Source organism: Siphateles boraxobius, unplaced genomic scaffold, assembly GCF_051911475.1.
Source record: "Siphateles boraxobius isolate OS27281-9 unplaced genomic scaffold, OSU_SipBor_1 6, whole genome shotgun sequence".
Lineage (NCBI taxonomy): Eukaryota > Metazoa > Chordata > Actinopteri > Cypriniformes > Leuciscidae > Siphateles > Siphateles boraxobius.
The window spans coordinates 35,594,350-35,616,799 of NW_027509186.1; the positions used below are offsets into that span (position 1 = coordinate 35,594,350).

Below are 22,450 nucleotides of genomic sequence, written 5' to 3' on the forward strand. Positions count from 1 at the left end.
TTAACAGAAAAGCTCTGATTGGGGGATTTCATTTCTTGAAATCTGGAAAAACAGTCTGCAATGTATTTTAGTCTCGTCATTTCTGTCAACGATATTGCATGCAATCGTCTTTGTCATGGAAAAAAGGTTGTCAACGAACATTTTTTTTGTCATAGATGTCGTTAACGAAATTAACACTACACTGAAGACTGCTTATGATCATGTGGCACTAATGATGCTGAAAATTCAGCTTTGCATCACATGAATAAATGACATTTTAACATATATTCACATTGAAAATAGTTATTTTAAATTGTGAAAATATTTCTCAATATAACAGTTTTTATTGGATTTTAATCAAATAAATGCCTTGGTAAGCATAACATACTTATTTTTCAGTCGGTTCATGTGGTTAACACTGTAAACTAGTTTAACTAGCCGAGTTTAACTCAAACAAATGAACAAAATGACAATAAAAGCTGTAAGATCTCTGCAGATATGCGAGTAATGCTCAATGTTTTGTGTCTTCTCAGTTTCTGCTCCCACTCGCACTCTGGGCCGAAGGAAACTGGTGCGAAACCGCTTCACCATCGACACGGACATCGTTTTCGACACCGAGCCCGACAGCGACTCGCCGGACTCCCAGCATGCTCAACAGCAGAGCGTCATCCCGGCGGGCGACACCGACCGCTGGGTGGAGGAACAGTTCGACCTCCAGCGCTACGAGGAGCAGGAACAGGACGTGAAGGAAACAGACATCCTGAGCGACGACGACGACGACTTCTCTCAGTCCGCTCTGAGCCCGTCCACCGAGCCGGACCTGGAGGGCCCGCTTTCTGCCCTCTCGCTGGAGGGAGACACAGAGGAGGACGAGGAAGCGGAAGCGGAGAGCAAGGACTACAAATCCCAGCATGCCAAGCTCTCTCATGTAGGGAAGCAGTGTGCCATGTCAGTGGCCAGTGTGGATGAGCAGGCGCTGCCTGATGAGGTCATCTGGGTGCGACGGGACAGCAGCGCAGAAAACGAAACCCAGAGCTGAAACGCATCAGGAGACGGACCCAATGACAGCTCGGCCGATGCATGACGACGGTTTCTCCTCACTAATATTACCGAATGTTAGACATTCCTGTCGAAATCGCTGTAAGATATGATGCTTATCCACTTACACACACATTAGATGAGCTCTACGTGTGCGCTGTGGCCAATCAGAAACCGCGGGGATCGTGGTGGGACAATCAATAGAATTAGAATTGCACATTCGACGTTGGCAGCCGCCAACATCTGCCAAACATTTTCATTGTTTATTTCTAAAATAAGGGCTGTGATTTATTTATTATGTCCTTTAGATGTAAGACGAAACAACAGCCGGATAAAATATGATGCCTTTTTGTTTGTTTAACATTCTCATATTTGTACAGAAAAGCCGTGAACGCCCTTTTTTCCCCCTTTGGATTTGTATATATTTGCGTTTATTTCTTTTCGATTTATCCGAAATGTACAATACTGCGCACTATTCTGACCTGACAAATACATGTGAGTTGAATATTCATTGAGTAATTGTGTTGAATATTGAATATTGATTGATCTCAGGTCAAAATAATGCTGAACGGATTTTTTATGATTCCTTTCCCCGAGCGGAGGATTTTTTTTACAGCTCATTCTAGGTCACTAATGTCCTGTTTTACTTGAATTTTGTTGATAAATGCAATATGATTTTTAGCTGATGGACTGTTCTGTTCACGTTTATATGGTTTGTTGTGGTTCAGCCCTGCATTACTGACACATTAATCAACACTTACATTATAGAAGACGATCCAAGCCTTTACACAGACAAAATGTGTACAGAGTAATTTATTTTTTAATTGACCTTTTCATTTATTTTGTTCTGTTTTAGCTGTGAGTTCCTCAGTTAAACAAGCAACTTTTGGTTCGTGTTTTAAAATTTCCAAAATTTGCTGAATGCAATTAAGAAAAGACACTGGAAAATATTTTAGATGATAATGAATTCTAATTGAAAACATTCCCATTGAGCTATAGAGACTGCATTTTTATTTTGTACATAGAGCTGTGGATTGATATTATATCAAATAAACTGGTTTCGTACATATCCAAAGCCGATCCCTGTGATTCGTGGATGCTTCTTCATTTCCAGTCACATTTCCAGCAGTGTCAATATGAAGCACTCATATTTTGACCTGCGTGTGTGATCTTGCCCTTTATGCATAAAAGTCAATCACGGTTGGAATTTTAGATGTACAGCACTGCTTGGCATCGATGACAGATGGAAGTGCCAGGATCGCCTCAGGCTGAATGTTTTGAGCGGAAACTCTGTAGTCAGGAATGAAATATAGGATGAGTGAAGCAATCAATCTCTCAGCGCTCAGATGTCTGAGATATAAGAGAGTTCCTCTCCTCAGGCCAGAGTGACATCATCAGACCACACACGCATCATCATCATTACTGCACATCATTCATAGAAATTAATTCATGAATATTTACTTTACTAAGTAATCTGAAGAATCTGTTTTTTTTTTTGTTTTTGCTTTATGTGGCATTCAGATCAGAGTAGTAATGAAGGTAGATTTTAACCTCCTGAACAAGCAGAATTTTCTTGTCACATCAGGGCTTTTAAGAAATTTACACAATTTTTTTGCTATTTTGCATTTTTATTTTTGTAAAATTTTATAATTATCTTTTCTAAACAATGATATTAACATTTTTTGTACAATACTTTTTTTGCTGTTTCATGAATTATTTTAAATCTCATAATTGTTATACAGCTGAAAATGTATTATTTATAATAAGTTATATATTTATAAATTAATATATTGTATATATTGTTTGTAACCATTGTGCACATCAAGTATGCGAACCCGTTATTTTGAGTGTATAACTGAGATGTTATGCAATGCATAGAAAATGTTAGGCCTCATGTCGAAGTCGAAGTCATTTCATCTGACACTTTAAGGTTTCGGTAAGTTTATTATGTTCTTTACGTTTCTGTTGTAGGCTATTGTTGAAAGTAAATTCTTTTTTACTTTTCCGTCTATTGTCTGTTACAGTTTTGACAGATGTGGAGAAGATAAACAATGAATACTTTGACCTTTAACCTGACTTGAAGGATTCTGTGGTCGACTACACTTCACTAGAGCAAAGTGGGAAAAACAAGGCAAGTTTATCAAGTTAAGGGAGTTTTGTACTAAATGAACCAACATTTAGGCTAAATATTAACCTACACAACTCATACTGTGGTGCTACTATGGTAAAATGACGGACCAGATGGTAATACGACGTAGTGAATGATTAGCATTCTTGCTAATCATTCACTATTGTCATCTGGTTCCATAATTTTACCAAGTAAATTACTGTGGCATTTACGTGAAAAGAGTACTTATGTGGTATGTGTAAAACAGTAAGATAATACCTTTATTTGATTATTATTTATTAATTGGATGCTGTGGATTTTAGTGTTTTTCCCTTGGTGATTTTGATGTTGAACGTGCAGTTTTACACAGATGCGCTAGATGGCGCACAAATATTTCGTATAAATAGGAAAATCCGAGGAATATTTTCATTTACTTTAAAATAATATAAACATTGCTATATTACTATACATGCTCAGACTTTTGTATGGGTTCTACAAAAGTCTGAGCATGAATAGTGGTTTTCTCTATTTAAGCAGAAGTGAAACATGTATAACGTCTACAGTTAGGTAAAAGGTGAAGTGCTGTCTAATAGGAAAAGTGTGATATTGACAGAATACATTTCTATAAATCATCATAATCATATGTTGTTAAATGTCACTCTTGTTCTCTGAGGTTTGACGTCTGAGTTGACATATGAAACTCAGTCACAGATGAAGTCACAGCAGCCCGACCCGTCAAACAGGTTTGAAAGTTTCTGTTGACTCTTCAATGAACCTCTTGTCGATTTTAATTCACAGTGTTTTACATGAAGACTTGTGACATTTTAGCTCAGGTGAGACGAGCTTCTGCTCTCTGTGAGCTCCTGTAAATGTGCTCAACATGATCTTATGTTCAAATCATTGTAAAAAATACATTCACAAAAATTTAACAACTGTCGTTGACTTGGTTTGTTCACGTCGTAACAGCAAGATTCAGTTTATTGTTCTTACAATGCAATTTAGAAAATGTATTATGTTGTTCTGTCCTTTCAAAATTAGCAATAACCGTTTTAACTGACATCAAAGTCAGTTTTCACTTGTATGTGCACTTGATGAATGTTAGTTTTTGTTCACTGCAATATTATAATGTGGGATAATATATTTCCCGTATTTCCTTTTTCCCGTTTTTTATTTATTTATTGGGTAAGGATTATGGGTTTTCTTTTGAAAAAAAAATAATATTTAAAATATTTTTAATATTAATATCTAATATTTTTTATACTTTTCACTCACAATTATCTACCTGATAAAATATTTTAGAACTTGGCATAACTAGAAAATGTTATTATATATTAACAATAACATGTATTATATTTATATATTTAGGTAAAACTTATGCATACCACATTATCAAGGTATTCATAATGTTCAGAATCCTTGTTACCTGAAATTAGTTGTGTGTCATGTGTTTTAATGAAATACACTTTACAAAAATGTCTCATTTGTTTACATTAATGTATTAGTTCAAATGAACTATAAACAAACTAAACAATATATTTTATAGCACTTATTAACCTTGGTCTATAAAAATACAATTGTTCATTGTTTATGTTGTTCAGTGCATTATCTAATGTTAACAGATACATCTTTTGATTTAAAAATATGTTAGTAAATGTAAAAATTACAGTTAACTAGGATTCATAAACGCTGTAGAAGTATTGTTCATTGTCAGTTCATGTTAATGAATGTAGTCAACTAAAGTTAACAAATAAAACCTTGTTGTTAAGTGTTAACAAATAAACTCTATAAAGGTGTAACAATGAGTAGATGAGTATTATAATGTATAAATGTTGTGACAATTATTCATGAGATTATTCAATGCATTATAATGTGTATTAAAAGGCATAATTAATGCATTAAGTACTTTTATAATGCAGTGTATATAAAGGCCTCAAGTAATCTGTTACCAATATATTTTACTTTTTTAGGTGATAAAAAATGATAATATGTATATATATTTATATATATATATATATATATTTTTTTTTACCTTTTCTAAAATAAAATGGTTGAGAGCACAATTTAAAATCTTGATTTTGATATTTAGCTTATTTTAACTCTTTCTCTGCCAGCGTTTTTTTATGTATTTATTTTTATTATATTTTTTTTAGTTGCCAGCATTTTTGATCATTTTCACAAAACTTTTATGGCCCCCAGAATATTTTGCTGTATGAATACTTAAACATACAATATCAAACATTAATCAAAAGATATAGGTAGAGTCCATCAACACCCCAAAGCTTCACAGTCCTGTACCTCTTCGTGTGCTCAACATTTCATTCAGGAACATCAGGCAGTTTTGATGTATATGCTGTTTAATGTTTGATGATCACACGTTGTTGTACATGTTCATAAGCAATGCTTCTATCGCTTGTTTCTTATTCTCCTTCACCTGTGTTTTGATCTGGAGATTCTGTACTCTTTCAGAAGATGCGTAATACGTATAACAGTGAAAACATGGAAAGCCGGAAAATTACATCAATGGCAGGGAAATACTTAAAGGGATAGTTCACCCAAAAATGAAAATGATCCCATAATGTACTCACACTCAAGCCATCCTAGGTGTATATGATTTTCTTTTTTCAGACAAACACAATCAAAGAGTTATATTAAAAAATACCCTAGCTCTTCCAAGCTTAATAGTGGGAGTGAATGGTAACATTTTGAAGCCCAAAAAAAAAACACATCCATCAATCATAAAAGTAATCCATACGGTTTCAGGAGGTTAATAAAGGCCTTTGTTTGTTTAAGAAAAATATTCATATTTATAACTTTATCAACTATAATAACTAGCTTCGGTCAGATGGCCGTGCGCAAGTCAAGTTCCGGTGGAAGAGTGACCTCTGACCCGACGCATGACGCATTGACGAGAGCGGAAACACAGAGGATAGAGCTAAACAAAACACCGGTCACAAATTAAAAGTCTAAAAGGAGAATTTTTAAAAAGAAATGTTGAAGAATTTTGATATAAGAGAAGAGGAGATTGAGTTTGTTTGAACCGCGAGAGGCGTAGAGCCATTACCGGAGGCCAGCGATTGTAGTTTATAAAGTTATTAATATGGATGTTTCTCTCACAAAAACACATCTTTTTGGGTTGAAATAACCCTTTGATCTTGTTTTCATCATCATATTACATAGTGCTGAGGCCCTATATATAAATCTTTTTTTCAAAGAGTACATTTTACTCTAAAAAAGAAAAAAACATTTCAGTCTTTTAATTCAAGTCTTGCTGGGTTTTTGGGGGGGTTTTGGTAATTAATTGTGAAATTTACTTAATTTTGTGTGTGTGTTTGAGAACCACTGCTTTAGCTCATGTTGGCCCTCACTATGGAGCCATTACTGTACTGTACAGTAGAGCAGTTTCTGCTGTTGTCACAGACTTCCATTAAAAACAAAACCAAGTCCGTTTGTCATCAGCTAACAGAAACCAGCGTTACCGCATAGCAAGGATTGACCAAACCCCTCCTACCTCATTCCTGTCAGATAACCCGAATAACATTTGTTCAAACGCTGGCGTTCACATCACTTCTGCTCAGGAGCGAAGCTGTAGTCATGAGGGCTAAACTGGAGATCCTGGCCTTGGTGCTGGGCGCCGCCGGTCTGATCGGGACCATCGCAGTGACCGCGCTCCCCATGTGGAAGGTCACGGCGTTCATCGGGCCCAACATCATCGTCATGGAGGCGCAGTGGGAGGGGTTGTGGATGGCGTGCATTCAGCAGGCGGACATCCGAATGCAGTGCAAGATCTACGACTCTCTGCTCATCCTGCCGGGAGACACCCAGGCGGCCCGCGGGCTCATGTGTGTGTCCATCACGCTCGCCGTCCTCGCCGTCCTGGTGTCCGTCTGCGGGATGAGGAGTACAGACTGCCTTCAGGACCACAGCCGGGGCAAGAATGTGATCCTGCTGGTGGGCGGGATTCTTTTCGTCGCGTCCGGCCTCGCCACTCTCATTCCTGTGTGCTGGACCACTCATACCATCATACGAGACTTTTATAACCCCATGGTGTTGGAGTCGCAAAAGCGTGAGATCGGACAGGCGCTGTACGTGGGCTTCGCCACGTTCCTGGTCCTCTTGGTTGCAGGGGTGATCCTGCTGTGCCGTTACGCCCCTCGACAGAGGAAGGACGAGGAGGACGGGCCGTATGTCCCGGTGGAAATGAGCATGTTGGAACGGACTCCCTCTTTTAACCCTAACTGGAAGAGTCAGTACGTCTGACCGAGATAAAGGATTCATTCGGTCCACTTGTGTGTGTGTGTGTCTTTTTAGTATTATTACTTCTTGGTCTGCCGTCTTGATCTGAAATGAATCTCTGTGTTGAATTCTGGTTAATTAGATTAAATGTTACTCACTTTACTAACTAAATGCATTCAGTCTGTAGTATGAAGTGTAATATGATATGATCAGACATTATGTTTTTAATACATTTTGGGTTGAATTCATTTATTGTAGTTCTGTACTTGTGAGGAAAAACTGAAACTAACTTGTGCATCTGTCACAAACATATGATTTACCTATTTCTGTTTTTATATTAAATCATTCAATTGTGAATGAGATTAAACAATCTTTCATGGTAATTATCTACAATTCATTATTTGCAAAAAAAAAAAAACAGTGAAATGAACTGATTGTCTGATTTACCGCAGCTACTTTTAAACTTTTATATCTGAATTGTTTAATTATGAATAAGACTTAACTAACTGTCGTGATAATCATTCAAATGCATTCATTGCACAAAAAACTTGTAATTTAGTTCATTTTAATGTTTTTTTATGATCAAATATTATTTTATTATAAATATTATTTATTATCTAATATTTATACTTGTAAATACTGTACTATTAAATATTATAATATTGTCAGATTTATTGTAATATTAAATGTGCTAGTTAAAATTAAGTGATATTAAAGGATCATTTAAACAAAGTTGTGTGATTCTCGGAGAAAACTTGAAAACATCGTCTCAGATGTTTCTCAAAGTTCTGTTGGAGGAATAAAAGTTGAAACAAATAAGACAAACACGGTAGACAGTTTCGAGCTGTAAATGAATGTGGAGCAGCTCAGATCATTTTCCTGTGAAATAATTGAATGAAAAATGCTTGAATTCATATTAAAATCTTTGACTTTTGATTTGATTGAGTCTTTTCCTCAGGAGAAACATCTGAGAAGCTGAAGATTTCAGATAAAGTCCTTGCTGTGTATGAGAAATAATTGAGATATTAAATAGATAGATCTTATTTTTTTTAATTGTCTTTCCTTTAGGTTTGATGCATAATTATTTGATTTTGGCATGCTGGGCTTTTAACTAAAAACAATTTCATTCATCAAATACGCTCTACCCAGCTGTATACACAAAGTAGACAGGATGAAAAAAAAAAACATGCTGAAAAATACTGGCATGCGTCTGCATGAGAATTGCATCTGACATGCTTAGATATTGAGCAACACCCACATGCATTTATTTACTGTAAGTGAAACTAAATGTAAGCTATACACTGACGCTAGACCGATGATGGATTAGATATCTACAGAAGGGTGTGTGTGTGTGTGTGTGTGTGTGTGTGTGTGTGTGTGTGTGTGTGTGTGTGTGTGTGTGTGTGTGTGTGTGTGTGTGTGTGTGTGTGTGTGTGTGTGTGTGTGTGTGTGTGACACTAGCCATCTCAGGTTCCACCCTCCATCTCTTGTTTAGCGTCCCTTGTATTTGCGTTGTGTACCTGGAAGTGCTATAATACCTGTAAGTGACACACCTGACATCTCACTGAGATACAGCAGCTGAAGGAAACAGCAGAAGCTCAGGGGAATCATGGGAAATTTTAGTTTAGGAACCTTTATAGAAAATAAGTCAGAGATCTCCATATGAACTGAAACATTTCTCATCAAATTCTTCCAAAGATGAAACATTAAATCATCTGAGCTGCTATCAGCATTCATTTTGTTGCTCTGTACTTTTAATTGATGTAAAATATTGACTTTTTTTTTTCTTTTTCTTTTTTCTAGGGAATCTTAAGAAGAACATATGAGACAAAGTTAAAACGTGAATGAAATATTACTCGGAACGCAATTCGAGTATCCTGCAGAGCTATGAAAGAGCAATAAAATTGTATATATGCATGTTAATTGTATAAAGTAATTTTATATATAGTTTTGTCTATCATTTTGAAATTGTAAATGGTTATTTTTAATATTTTTTTCTTACACCTACAATACCTACAATCATTTTTTTATTGCCCAAGCTGGATAATAATTATTTATTTATTTTATTGAATTATTTTTATTTTGGATTTGTTTATATTTATAATAATAATTATTATTATTGTTGTTATATGAGCAATAATATTGCATATACCCGTGTTATGAAATGTCAAAATAGTCATTGTCTTTCACAAATTTATTTATTTATTTGTATTTATATTGTATTCATTTTATATTACAGTAGTCAACATTTGAAGTGGATTAAAACATTTTATCAATTTTTATCAACCTTAGACAAGAACGGGTATTGTTCAAAATTCATGCATAACTTTGATGAAAGGTTTTAATGAACTTCAAATGTTGACTACTGTATTTTTAGTAGTAATTTACTGTATTTTGATAACATAAGCTTTAAAATTTATACATTTTTATTTATTATTATTATTACGTATTTTAAAAACTTGAAAATTACCTTGAAAGGTACCATTTAAATAAAATTTTAATTAAGTTTTAAATAAATCTTATACACTCCAACAAGCTATTTTGTGTTTGCGTTCTGAATAGAACGCTCATATTTAGAAGCCATCTAATGTCAGAAGTCATTTGTTTGAACATTTCAAGTATCACCAGTTTCCTTGGAGGTGATGATCAGATGTTTTAGGAGCAGGAGAACCAGTCTGATCACATAACATCATTAACATTTTTACTCGGCTGTAAATACGTGTCATCTGGATCTTCCGATCTCATTTGAGAAACACCACGGTGAAGGAGAGCTGTGTTCTTCTGTGTCTGGTTCTTCTCGACCATCATGTCCTACACGGCCGGGTCTTATATGGACAAGTCCTATGTGGGCAAATCCTACGCAGACAAAACCTATGGAGGCAGTGTGTACACGGGCTATCCTGCTGAGAAGTCTGCAGAGGAAATATACCAGGAGCAGCTCAAGATCGAGAAGAGGAAGAGACGCGAGTCCATGTGCTGTGAGGTGGTGGCGCTAGTCATCGGGTTTTTCGGATTGGTCGGCGTCGCCGCCGTCACGGGCCTCCCGATGTGGAAGGTGACTGCGTTCATCGAGGAGAACATCATTGTGATGGAGACGCGTTGGGAAGGCTTGTGGATGAACTGCTTCCGGCAAGCCAACATCCGTATGCAATGCAAGGTCTACGATTCTTTGCTGTTCCTTCCAGCCGATCTCCAGGCTGCCAGGGGTCTCATGTGCGCCTCCGTCGCTTTGTCCGCCTTCGCCTGCATCGTGTCAGCCGTAGGAATGCGCTGTACCCGTCTGGTGGACTCCCGTCCCAAGACCAAGCACATTGTTTTGGTGAGTGGAGGGTGTTTGTACCTGGCGGGCTGCTTGACCACCATCATCCCCGTGTCGTGGACGGCTCACGTCATCATCCGAGACTTCTACAACCCCTTGTTGCTCGACGCTCAGCGCAGAGAGCTTGGGGAGGCCCTTTATATCGGATGGGTCACTTCTGCTTTGCTCTTCTGCGCCGGGGTGATTCTGCTCTGTCGACATGCACCGCGGACACAGGACAAAGCGGACATGGCTGTGATGTATCGTGCTGGGTCAGCCCCGTATAACTACTCCTACAGGCCTGGATATGGATACCCTTACGGACAACCCACTTATAACTATCAACCAGCCTATTCTTCCGTTCCTCCCTCAGTCTATAACCCGCCAAGATATTAAAACACACACAGTGAGTGCTGCACTTTACCACTAAAATCTCCCATAGAGACTCCAGCGCAGAAAGAACTTGAGATGGGAACGAACATTCAGAAGAAAACAGGACTTATGGAGCCTATTTGTTGATTATATATGACTGTATGTGTGATGCTTTATTTTTAATGCATTTCCTTCTTGCCTATATTATACAATGGTGTTCATAATTTACATTTGTACAAAAATAGGATGAAATGTGCTAAATTTAAAATAAGGCAACGTGGGATTTTCCACACAGCATTTAACTGTTTTAAAGTTGACCCTGTGACTTTTTTTTTCACTTTGTACATTTTTAAAGCACTGGTTTAACTTTAGGTGTATTAAAAAGATTTAAAAAAAATAAATGTGTAAAAAGAACTGTGGATGTACTAGTTTCTGGTCTGTAGTCTCAAAACATTCCCTTCCTGGATCTGACAGCATGATTTTGCTGTTTTTTTCAGCATAGTTTTGGCGAAGCTGGCCGAACCAGTTCAGGTGGTTTTCCAGTGTTTGTTTCTCTTGTGTTGTAAGAGGAAATGTTCCACAACCTTAAAATGTCACACCCCCAATGCAAATTTACCAGCAGACATGAGTGACAATGACTTTGTTTTTGTGTGACAAAAAAGATCTGCAAGTGCATTAAATCTTGAATTGCTTATGGAAATGAACTTAATACCAGAAGGTCCTGGTCACACTTACTGTCAGTCGTCTTGTAGAGAACAAAAACGCAATTTTTTTCTTGTAGAGAAGAGAAACTCGAGTAGTGCTTGACCATACAAATGTTGCTATGCTGTTGCTATGAAGCTGGTACTGTGTTCTGTGTATTTTTATATCATGAATTAGAAACATGCATGGAAAACCTGGATGGTTGCACATAGCAACAAGTTTAAAACGGATTTGGATTTACAAACATTCTTGCTAAGGCGTTCTGATTGTTTTTGGTATGTTGATATGTTGAAAACGCTTGACCATACAGAGGTTGCTAGGGTGTTGCTATGCAACTGCTAAAGTGTTCTGAGCGGTTGCTATGGAGCTGTTTAGACCCTAGAAATCTCATAGTAACTTGATTAAACCACATTTAGAACACCTTAGAAACTACTTAGTTGCTTGTGCTTGGTGGTTGCCCCAGAAAACCAAAGCAATTGCATTGTAACTAGGGCTAATAACGCAATCATTTTGATGACTTGAAAATTGAAAATATTGTGAATATCGAATATTTCAATTTCAAGCATGCTTTCCCAAAGAACATGCAGAACATCCAATATTACAGTATGTCGCGTATTACCGCGCAAGAGACGGGAGTTGATGTGACTTTTCCCCCCCCCCATTAGCAAAATGGAGACGACAAACAACAACGGCTTGGAAAGAGACACAGGAAGAGACAAAATGATACCGTCATTTGCAAGGTGTGCAAGAACATAATAGCTACAAATGGTGTTAGCACCACTAATCTCTTTCATCGCCTCAAGCAGCATACTGTGCAGTATGAGCAATGCATGTAACTCCGCTAGCCATTATCACTAGCCTCGGCCTCTTCATCTGGCGATAAATCTGGTAGGCCTGTCGTCCCTAAACAAATAAAGCTGGTCGATTCGTTCTCTTGCGGTGTGCCATATGCGAGAAATGAAAGCTTTAGCATAAGTTCTGCCAGGAAGACTCAATCGTTACGTCACTTATTACCTTCACATCTAACCAATCATGTTCTAATACTTGCAGTATAAAAGATCGGTACGTACACATCTCTGAGTTCGCAGACGCTGAGGTAAACAATTACCTACATCCTCCCCACCACCACCAGGATGGTCCCTTCCCATACCTCCCGGGGGTCGGCTGCGCCCCTGCCTTCGTCTTCAGGCAGGAAATGCAGATTCCGCTTTATTATTTAAAAGCAAATGCAAACATATCGAGATATATATCGAATATCGTACATTTTTTGACAATATGGAGATATCACATTTTTTTATATATCGCCCAGCCCTAATTGTAACATTCTAAAAAAAAAAAAAATACTCAGAACCTCTTAAGCAGCTTCATAGCAACACCTGATCAACCACATAGTAACTTTCTAAAAAAAACACTCAGAACCTCTTTAGCAGGTGCATAGCAACACCCGAGAAACAGCACAGTTACATTCTAAAAGCAACTCAAAACCCTTTTGTAGCTGCATAGCAACACCTGAGCAACCACATAGTAACATTCTAAAAACCACTCAGAACCTCTTTAGCAGCTGCATAGCAACACCTGAGCAACCACATAGTAACATGCTAAAATTCTTGACTGTACAAAGGTTGCTAGGGTGTTGCTATGCAGCTACTAAAGTATTCTGAGTGGTTCTTAGCATGTTGCTATGTGGTTGTTTTCAGTGGTTCCCCCAGAACACCCTAGCAACCACATAGCAACATGCTAAACACCACTCAGCATCAAATGGAATTGCAAAAATAATGAAATTCCTTTTGATATCTCCAATTTTGCAAAAATGACACACTTCACCTTTCACTAAAGCAAAACATCAGCATTAAACCATCAGCTGATGGTTTTTAACATTTCAGACAGCAATTTAATGAGGCACAACACCAATGGCGTTAAACATTGACAGCATTGTTAGCTTGTATCTTGCGGTTCAGTGATCCCTGCGTTTCCTCAACAGGATCTCTGCCAGAAAACATAGCCTGCTGAGCAAACATCAATATGGCTACGTGCTCCTCCTCCCCCCCGAGCAACACAAAACCAGAAACAAACACTCACGAGGGGATTTGATTTCATAGCAAACAGCCTCAGCGTTCCCTCCCTCCCTTGAGCAAGAGGGCGGAGACTGGGAACAGGTGAACACCTGTGAGCTCCCAGTCCAGCAGGATGCAAATCCTCACAGTTGAAACCTGTCCTACCTATCTGTGACACGCAGGCTTCTGGAGTGATGGCGAACGGCGCACTGGAGATTGTGGGAATGTGCGTGACCCTAATCGGGCTTATCGGGGCGGCGGCCAGCACCGGGATGCCGATGTGGCGGGTGACGGCGTTCATCGGGGAGAATATAATTGTGATGGAGACCCGTTACGAGGGCTTGTGGATGAACTGCTACCGGCAGGCCAACATTCGGATGCAGTGTAAAGTGTACGACTCCCTGCTGGCGCTGTCACCGGACCTCCAGGCCGCACGGGGGCTCATGTGCTGCTCCGTGGCATTGACCGGTCTGGGTTTACTAATCTCCATCATCGGGATGAGGTGCACGGCATGCATTCAAGACAACGACCGTGCCAAGCGTATGGTTCTGATCATCTCCGGTTGCATGATCCTAGTGGGCTGCTTCTGCTGCCTCATTCCCATCTCATGGACCGGACACGCCATTATACAGGATTTCTACAACCCCTTGCTCATCGACGCCCAGCGTAGGGAACTGGGGGAGGCGTTGTACATCGGTTGGGTGTCGTCGGCATTCCTGTTTGCAGGTGGTTGTATATTCACCTGCTGCAGCGGCCCCTTGGACAAGGGCCCAGACCCAAAGTACAGGTACTCCAGGAACCCACCTTATGTGGCCTATCAGCCGCAACCCGTAGCCTTCCACCCACAAGCGCGGTCGGACTACAGCCATCCGTCAGGACCACCGTCATTCATTCAGACATCATATCAACCGTCCCGACAGCAGTCGTTCATTCAGCCGTCGTATCAACCGTCCCGACAGCAGTCGTTCATTCAGCCGTCGTATCAACCGACCAGACAGCAGTCCTTCATACAACCGTCCCGACACCCGTCCGCCCGCAGCGCAGTGGCTTATCTCTGAAACCTACAGGCTTGTGTATTTGTGTTTTTGTCTGTTTGTGTGTGTTAGAGAGAGATGATGGAAAGGTTGGACTTCTAAACAAAGAATCTTTTTTGAAAAAAAAGAATAAAATTGTAACACTTAAATTTAACAAAGTCAGTCATACATTTCATTTTTGCCAGTTTCATTTTTGGGAATGTTTTATTAGAATTTAAATACAGTTTCTACTTTGGCTTTTTAAATATCTAAGAGGAAATGAGAAACAGAAAGGACAGACTTCAAACCAAAGGTTTAAGGTAACACTTTATTTTAAGGTGACGTAGTCACACGTTACTACATGTACTTACTATAGTAATAACAATAAATGATGCATAATTACAAGTAACTAACCCTAAAACCAAACTCTAACCGTAACTCTACAGTACAAGTTCATTAATATTAGTCTGTGCTTTTTTGAGTAAGTACAATGTAACTACGTCACCATAAAATAAAGTGTAACCGATTTTAACATTTAAATGGTTTTAAATGTAAAAAAAGTTGCTTGCACATTTTATTTTTCCCTCAATCATTCTTTGCTGTTTTTGACTATTTGAATGTCATTTCTACTTTGTTTGTTTTTTTGTTTTTACTTTGTAAGTATAGGAGCATTTTTGAGAAATATGACTGATGTAAAAATTGATCATACCTCAGGCCGTTGTAAAGTGTGTCACTTGAGGCATTACTTCAAAGCTGTCTAAAATATAAACTAGGAAAAGTGTTTAATATTCAGATATTTTTGTAAATATAAAAGCACAAATCAATGATTTCAATCAATAAACATGCAAAATATCTTTTAGGATAACATATTTGTTTTCCTCCTCATATCTTTCCGCATTTACAGGTGATTTTAAATGGTAGTGTTCTGTTTCCTTTGTGTATTTGCTCAGTAATAGTTCTTAGAAGAAATCTGTTCTTCTCTAAGGTTCAGAGGACGTGTTTTCTCAAAAAGTCACGGGGTCTGAGTTACAAGCAGGTGCAGAATTTGGTGATTTAGTTCAGCTCAGTGCGTTCAAGATCTGTATGCCCTGCGGCTTCAGATAAAGAGAAAGCCGCTGTGAAACGTAAGACGGCTATTGTTTTGAGCGTCTGTGTTGACACACCCAGAGCGAGTTACACAAGAGCTGCAGGTGTTAGTATAGTAGTGCTACAACAGAACCAGGAAATGGATCAGAACTATCTTAGAGAATGCAATCCCAGAATGCACTGTGATGAGCTCATTGAAAAAAGAAAGGGGTAAAAAAAAATACCCAAATTAATTATTAATGTTGCGTTTGATTCAATACTAAAAGTAATGATAAAACAGCTCAGTTCAGTCACAATTAGGTTCACTTCATTTTATAGACCTGTTCCCCATGTAACAAACTGTAAAATTATTATAGTAATTGCAATAGCTGGATAACTAACCCTGAACCTAACTTAACACATTTACCTTATATTACCCAGTACTTTCTTTTCTTTCTAAGTACACATAAGTGCATGTACTGTAAAATAAAGCGCAACCCAAAATTATTTAACAAAATATATATGCACACTGTATTTTTATGATTATAAGGGTATTGCATTATTACCTTGGCAATATGCAAAATGCAGAAGACTATTTCAGTGCTATTTGTGTGAAGACAAAAGTTACTGCCTAGTGCCTTGGTAGAGTGTTATCTAAATCACTCACTTATGAGTTTCAATTTTAGTTAGGATGCTTCTTTAGAAGTTCACTCTCTAAAGGCAGTATATACAGCAAGGCAGCTCACTGGGTTTGAGAGCAGAGCCTGCATGGACTGTGGTGGCCTATAGTTCAGGCCGCTAATGCAAAAGATGTGGGTCGTCCCCAGGGAGAAGTGACCTTGATTAGACTATTACAAAAGTAAACGGCCTATGTTGCACTAAAGATGGTCTACAACTGCTGCTTGGTCAAATGATAATAAAAATAGACAATGCAATGAGCAGCAACCAAACCTCTCGTCCAAAATGGTCACTGACTATCCAGCTTATTTTTTAAGGTTTGAGCGTGAAATTTGTAACTCCGGTGTCACATGCTTCAAGTTATTTTAGTTGTACAAAAACAGCCCATCATGCTGATTAATATTGCAAACTTGTATTTCTTATCATATTATTTAAATTTTTCATCGTAATCATGAACAGACTGATTTGTAGAGCAAATAGTGTTAGCGTTTTCTGCACTTAGTTATTCTTCCCGTTCTCTACCAGCGGCTAATGAATCGGAAGTCCCTCACATTCACAGAAAATAGCTTACTTCTGCATTGGTGCCAAATAAGGTGGATAAAAACAACTCATTTCAGCTTCCAAAGCACTACTTAAAACCAGATTGGTGCAACTGCTCCCTCTAGTGATGAAATATAACCCTGTCTTAGTAAAGGTCATTGTTCATTTGAGTGTGTTCACATTAGAGAGGCCATGTTGACAGAATATGAGCACTGAACAGTAAACACACCATCAGCATCTCTACATACCCTCATCCTCCTGAACCAATCAGAAGACACCACTGCCACTTTCCCATAACAAAGAGTTATCATTAAGATGTTATAATAGCACACTGCCATATGGATCTATGAGGTAACTGACTGTCCTATTTGATCTAGGAACAACATTTACCTTTCTAACACACCTGTGTTTTGTGTTTAACACACTGAGTCTGAGACCTCTGGATTTGGACACTAAATCACTGCCCAACAGGATTATCCTTGTTCAGAACAGGGTGAGTGGATTCATTCATTTGTTGAGGATAATTTCCTGTCATTTGAGGAGACGATCATTCAGGACATGTTCTTTTGTTGAACACAAAAAAAGCTAGACATAGAACAATATCATTTTTGATAGAAATCTCTTATGTTTACCAAGGCTGCATTTATTTGGTCAAAACTACAGTAAAAACAGTATTGGGAAATACACTTCGCGGCCAAAAAAAGAAAGTCGCTGTTTGGATTTAAACAGGGAAATGCTTAAGAGTCTATCTATGAGTTTGGCAGCAGTTCTTCTAACCCTTATTGATGGAGTGTGTAGCTTTTCATTTCTTAAACAACCATGTAGAAAGACACGTCGTGGCCATATCTCATGATGACAATATACAAGATCTTGACCAGAAATTGATGCTATTTCCATCATGAGATGCATCATTTTTTGTTCCAGATCTTGTATTGTCAATGCAAGAGTCCAGCACTCTGTAAAGTCTCCTCCAGCACATCCCAAAGACTTTCAATGAATTTAAGATCTGGACTCAGAGATTCGTGTGTGAAAATTATTCTTCATTCTCCTCCCAAACATTCTTTCACAATCTGAGCCTGATGAATCTTGACTTTGTCACCCTGGAATATGGCCATGATTTGTCTTCCTACAAGAAATGAAAAGCTACACACTCCATCAATTGTGGTCAGAAAAACTGTTGCCAAACAGATAACATGCTAGAAACATAATAACCACTGCAATAATGATCCAATCATAGACTCTTAAGCATTTGCCTGTTTAAATCCAAACAGCAACTTTTTTTCTTTTTTTTTGGCCGGGCAGTGTATTTAAATATCTGTTTTCTATTTGTAACTAATTTATTCCTTTGATCAAAGCTGATCAAAACTCAATACCATTCCACTCTTCAGTGTCATGTGATCCTTCAGAAATCATTCTTATATGCTATTTGTTTCTCTACTTTTAGGAAAACGAATGAAATAGACAAAAGCGTGTGAGGTCGGAGGTCAATGATGGTTCAGGGCAAGTGTGACCTCCTCGCTCTGTGCCTGGGCATCATCGGTCTGATCGGGACGGTGGGCGTCACGGGCCTCCCCATGTGGAAAGTGACGGCGTTCATTGGGGAGAACATCATCGTGATGGAGACCCGCTGGGAGGGTCTGTGGATGACGTGCTTCAGGCAGGCCAACATACACATGCAGTGCAAAGCGTACGACTCTCTGCTGTTCCTCCCGCCCGACCTGCAGGCGTCCCGAGGCTTGACATGTAGCGCTCTGGCTCTGTCTGCACTCGGGCTGCTCGTGTCTCTTTTCAGCCTCCGTTGCACGTCGTGTCTCAAGGATCAACCGCGTGTCAAAAGCATGTTTGCGATTGCCTCGGGGGCGATGCAGATTTTAGCGTCCGTTTGCGTTATCATCCCGGTCTCTTGGACGGCTCACACTATTATTAGAGACTTCTACAACCCTCTACTGCTCGACGCGCAGCGCAGGGAACTAGGAGAGGCGCTGTATATCGGCTGGGTAACTAGTGCTTTTCTTATGGCGTCCGGAGTTATATTTCTCTGTCGTCGTGTGGGTCCAAAATCAGGCTCATCATTTTATTTACACCAACAAGTTAATAAACCCGCTTTAAACCACTTCCAGCCCTTTAACTCTATAAGACAACAGGCTTTACCCCAGAACAACAGCCTCTCCATTCTGCAGCCTTCTGCGTTCAGCTACGCCATTACGCCTTCTAGTGGTCAACATTCACCCTACAGTGTGCAACCGGTGACCACTGGGTCTTTAGTGTACAGTCGCATCATCATGCCCCCTCAGAACCTGAACTATCATGGCCCAAATGTGATGCAAAGCCAGTATGTATCCAGAAACACACAGTACCCCCCTCAGCAAGGAAGTAACGGCAGCGATCCCTACGCGTCCTTCACTTCCGGATCCACATTTCACCCCGTGCAGCAGAACCCGCTCTTCATAGGGTACAACTACTCCAGGGTGCAGTCCAACAGCTCAGACAGTAGCTTTGGACTGCGTATCTAAGGTTTTTTAATTTTTTTATGCAGACCTATTTCAACATTTCTTTTTAAACACTAATCATTTTAAAACTCCATCATTCCAGTAGATTCAATTTCAGAATGTTCTTCTGCTGGAACGATAAAGATTTGAAGTGGCAAAGTCAGCATGAAACTAAGGTTGCGATTGTCTTTTCTTGACTATTGTGACGTTTATCCTAGTGAAGCGGCTTCTCAAACAAGAACAAATGTAGGGCGGGACTTGATTTTGCCTATGGAGAATTGATTGGATGATTGTGGTTTGCTATTGGTGGATCTCGTGGGTTTGACAGGTTGCTCCGCCCACATGCCAGTAAACATGTCATCAGAGAAGAGAAAGAGATGTCGCTGTGAGAGGAAGGGAAAGGTATTTTGCACTGATAAATCATAAATACTGCAATGTTCTAAAAAATAAAATAATTATAATTAGGTTAGATAAAAATTCAAAATTCCATAATTCCATACATTTTAATAACTCCATATTATTCTGGGTTTACCTCTTTTAAGTTAATGTTACATTACTTTTTTAGTTGTTCATGATCACGTTTTTTTTTTTTTTTTTTTTTCACAAATATCAAATTCTCAGCAATTTCTACCCAATAAAATATTTTAGAGCTTGACATAACTAGACAAAATTATAGTTTAAAAAAATTACAGATTTTATTAATTCCAGGTCTAAAGATGACTATAATTCCAGGTCTAAAAATCACACTTTTAAAACTCTCTCATATCCAGGTTTTTCAAGATTGTGAGAACAGTTGCTGGTCCCTACTGACTTTCATATGGAGAAACAAAAAAATTCAATGGGGGCCAGAAACTGTCTGGTTACCAACATTATTTCAACTATCTTTTCCTGTGTTCAACAAAAGAAATAAACTTTTTTGGGTGAACTATCATTTGCCAGTGTCTTTTTTCCCCCCGAAGGGCTTTTAAAAATGTGAAATGGATTTGACATCACAGCTGAGAACAGAAGCTACTGAAGGGTTTAAGACTGTCATGGTGTCATTTTCCTGCAGCTCCAGAGTCTTTGTCCCATGAGATCAAATGTCAGAAATGCAGGTATAGGAAACAGAGTGTCCCGCACCAGATGAGCATCTGGCCTTGAATGTGAAAGTTAACGGATGGAGAACTCCAGGTAAAACTGTCAATGGATGCACATAAAGTTGTGAACTCAAAGCTGTGATTGTTTGTTATGAATCCAGCCCTCATAAACAACCTTTATTTCTCATTGAGGCGTGTGGACAGCAAACACTGAATCAGCATACAGCACATCAAACCGGTTTTAGCCCTGTGGGATGATATTTGCTGGCAGTTAAGAAGAGGTGTGTTATTCTCTAAATAAACAGCTGTGAGTTTGTCCTGGAGCTGAGAATATGACAATATTTGAAGAGATATTCATGCGAATATCCCATGGTTCTCTCTTTTCAGCAGGGGACTAATGTCATACTGTACTGTATTGCCACTTATACATTTGCAAATTATTATATGCAAGAGTCTGCTGTTTTTCTCACTTGTTACTTTGTGAGAGAATATGTATTAAATATATGAAATTGGCTAGTTGTCACATATAGTCTTGAGTGTAATGGTTTGACATTTACTTTTTTGAGTTTGTTCACCTTTCATTGCAACCCTGTAATAGGCTGTTATTGACTTTCAAAGTGTGATAACTTGCCCCGGCCTTCCATCGTCATTATCATGATAAACCAGTAGATGGGCTTACTGAGCATTTACTATAGTTATCACCCTTACCATTTAAAAGTGTAGCTTTTTGGGGATTTCATCTATTTATTTATTTTTCGTCATTTTGATAATTGTAAATTGTATTGCAAAACAGCTTACAGAGATTCTTCTCTTGTTACGCTATAAAGAAATGCACAAACAATGACAACAAAAATGTATTACAATTTATAGTCGAGTGTGTTGTCAAAGTAAACACCTCTAGAGTAAATCATCCTGTAAATGCATTAACCAGCGTCATGCTTTATCTGGCTCTGATTACCGGGGCTGAACTGTAGGCTATTCTCCCACTCTAAATGATCTGTGATCCAGATCCTGTCTCTGTAATCCCTCTAATGCCGTATAAACCCACTGTCACAAAGACCTAAAGGATATGGGTAGCAAACACCTCTTAAACCAGATCCAGAGCGGAGGAATCACTTTCAAAACGTTTTTTTTTTCCAGCTGATGAACAAGAAAAACATTGACAGCCAATCCAGAATCCATCCTGCTTTAAAGAGATCGAGCATTTAAAGGGTCCATGTTTTTTTTGTTTTTTTGTTTTTACTGTAGTATAGCATAAAAATACGATTATGATTGCAGATATTCAGGAAACATGCTGAGTTCACATACTTGTTTCTCTGAAAAACAAATCTACAGCCAGTTATTCTGCGTTGAAATATGTGCCCGGTGTCAGAATGTCTGTTTTTGTTTTGGTCTGTGTGATCCCGCCCACTGTACATATACCAATAGTATTTCAACATCCCGGATTGCCAGTTGGCGGAAAACACAACGTATTGCAACTATGGAATCCAGTAAACGAACTGGGAAGAGATTGCAGATTCTACACAAATTAAAAAAACTCAATATCCATCTTAAAAGCTCAATCAACAGAGGCATATTGAAATGTGGATAAATCAACTCAAATTACAGTTTAAGGTTTGTCGACTTCCATTGTTAATAGCGCTGGTTCCTGTTGTGTGTTCTCAATCTGGCAACCCTCGGAGCATTGAGTCTGAAGAGGGTGAAGGAATCCAAATTCAAATATTTTGAATTTGGACTGCAGTACCTATTTCAACCACTAGCTGTAAATATTACATACAGCACCTTTAAAGTGACAAACTACTGCTG

At 38.6% G+C, this 22,450-nt stretch overlaps 5 protein-coding genes across 10 annotated transcripts in view; all 5 read left to right on the forward strand.

Annotated features, from left to right (window-relative positions):
* tiam1b (TIAM Rac1 associated GEF 1b) overlaps positions 1-2,095 on the forward strand; it is a 94,885-nt gene extending 92,790 nt beyond the window's left edge. For 3 of the 4 annotated variants that reach the window (XM_077206974.1, XM_077206975.1, XM_077206976.1), the window contains one exon: positions 513-2,095. In XM_077206974.1, the coding sequence (XP_077063089.1) occupies positions 513-1,018 (506 nt within the window). In that variant the 3' untranslated portion in view covers positions 1,019-2,095. The remainder of the gene's footprint in view (positions 1-512) is intronic. The other variant, XM_077206977.1, reaches the window with a different exon arrangement.
* A 1,693-nt stretch (positions 2,096-3,788) lies between these two features.
* cldn8.3 (claudin 8.3) lies at positions 3,789-21,089 on the forward strand. Of its 3 annotated transcripts, none has more exons than XM_077207071.1 (2): positions 3,789-3,867; positions 18,524-21,089. In XM_077207071.1, the coding sequence occupies exon 2, from the start codon at positions 18,567-18,569 to the stop codon at positions 19,590-19,592; it is 1,026 nt and encodes a 341-aa protein (XP_077063186.1). In that variant the 5' UTR covers positions 3,789-3,867; positions 18,524-18,566; the 3' UTR covers positions 19,593-21,089. The 3 variants fall into 3 exon arrangements, 2 of the variants coding, with proteins under 2 accessions (XP_077063186.1, XP_077063185.1); XR_013195720.1 differs by lacking the exon at positions 18,524-21,089 and adding an exon at positions 5,591-5,729 and having other exon boundaries at positions 3,798-3,867; XM_077207070.1 differs by lacking the exon at positions 3,789-3,867 and adding an exon at positions 17,007-17,572.
* LOC143715352 (claudin-4-like) lies at positions 6,505-7,740 on the forward strand. Its single transcript, XM_077207086.1, has one exon. It carries the CDS (start codon positions 6,716-6,718, stop codon positions 7,379-7,381), a length of 666 nt encoding a protein of 221 aa, XP_077063201.1. The 5' UTR covers positions 6,505-6,715; the 3' UTR covers positions 7,382-7,740.
* cldn8.2 (claudin 8.2) lies at positions 10,092-11,438 on the forward strand. Its single transcript, XM_077207077.1, has one exon. The coding sequence runs from the start codon at positions 10,164-10,166 to the stop codon at positions 11,049-11,051; it is 888 nt and encodes a 295-aa protein (XP_077063192.1). The 5' UTR covers positions 10,092-10,163; the 3' UTR covers positions 11,052-11,438.
* Positions 13,441-15,663, forward strand: cldn8.1 (claudin 8.1). The gene has a single exon (XM_077207079.1). It carries the CDS (start codon positions 13,978-13,980, stop codon positions 14,839-14,841), a length of 864 nt encoding a protein of 287 aa, XP_077063194.1. The 5' UTR covers positions 13,441-13,977; the 3' UTR covers positions 14,842-15,663.
* Positions 21,090-22,450: the final 1,361 nt, after the last annotated feature.

Coding starts and splice junctions, on each gene's coding strand:
- LOC143715352 (XM_077207086.1), top strand. CDS start 6,716: ATGAGGGCTAAACTGGAGATCCTGGCCTTGGTGCTGGGCGCCGCCGGT.
- cldn8.2 (XM_077207077.1), top strand. CDS start 10,164: ATGTCCTACACGGCCGGGTCTTATATGGACAAGTCCTATGTGGGCAAA.
- cldn8.1 (XM_077207079.1), top strand. CDS start 13,978: ATGGCGAACGGCGCACTGGAGATTGTGGGAATGTGCGTGACCCTAATC.
- cldn8.3 (XM_077207071.1), top strand. CDS start 18,567: ATGATGGTTCAGGGCAAGTGTGACCTCCTCGCTCTGTGCCTGGGCATC.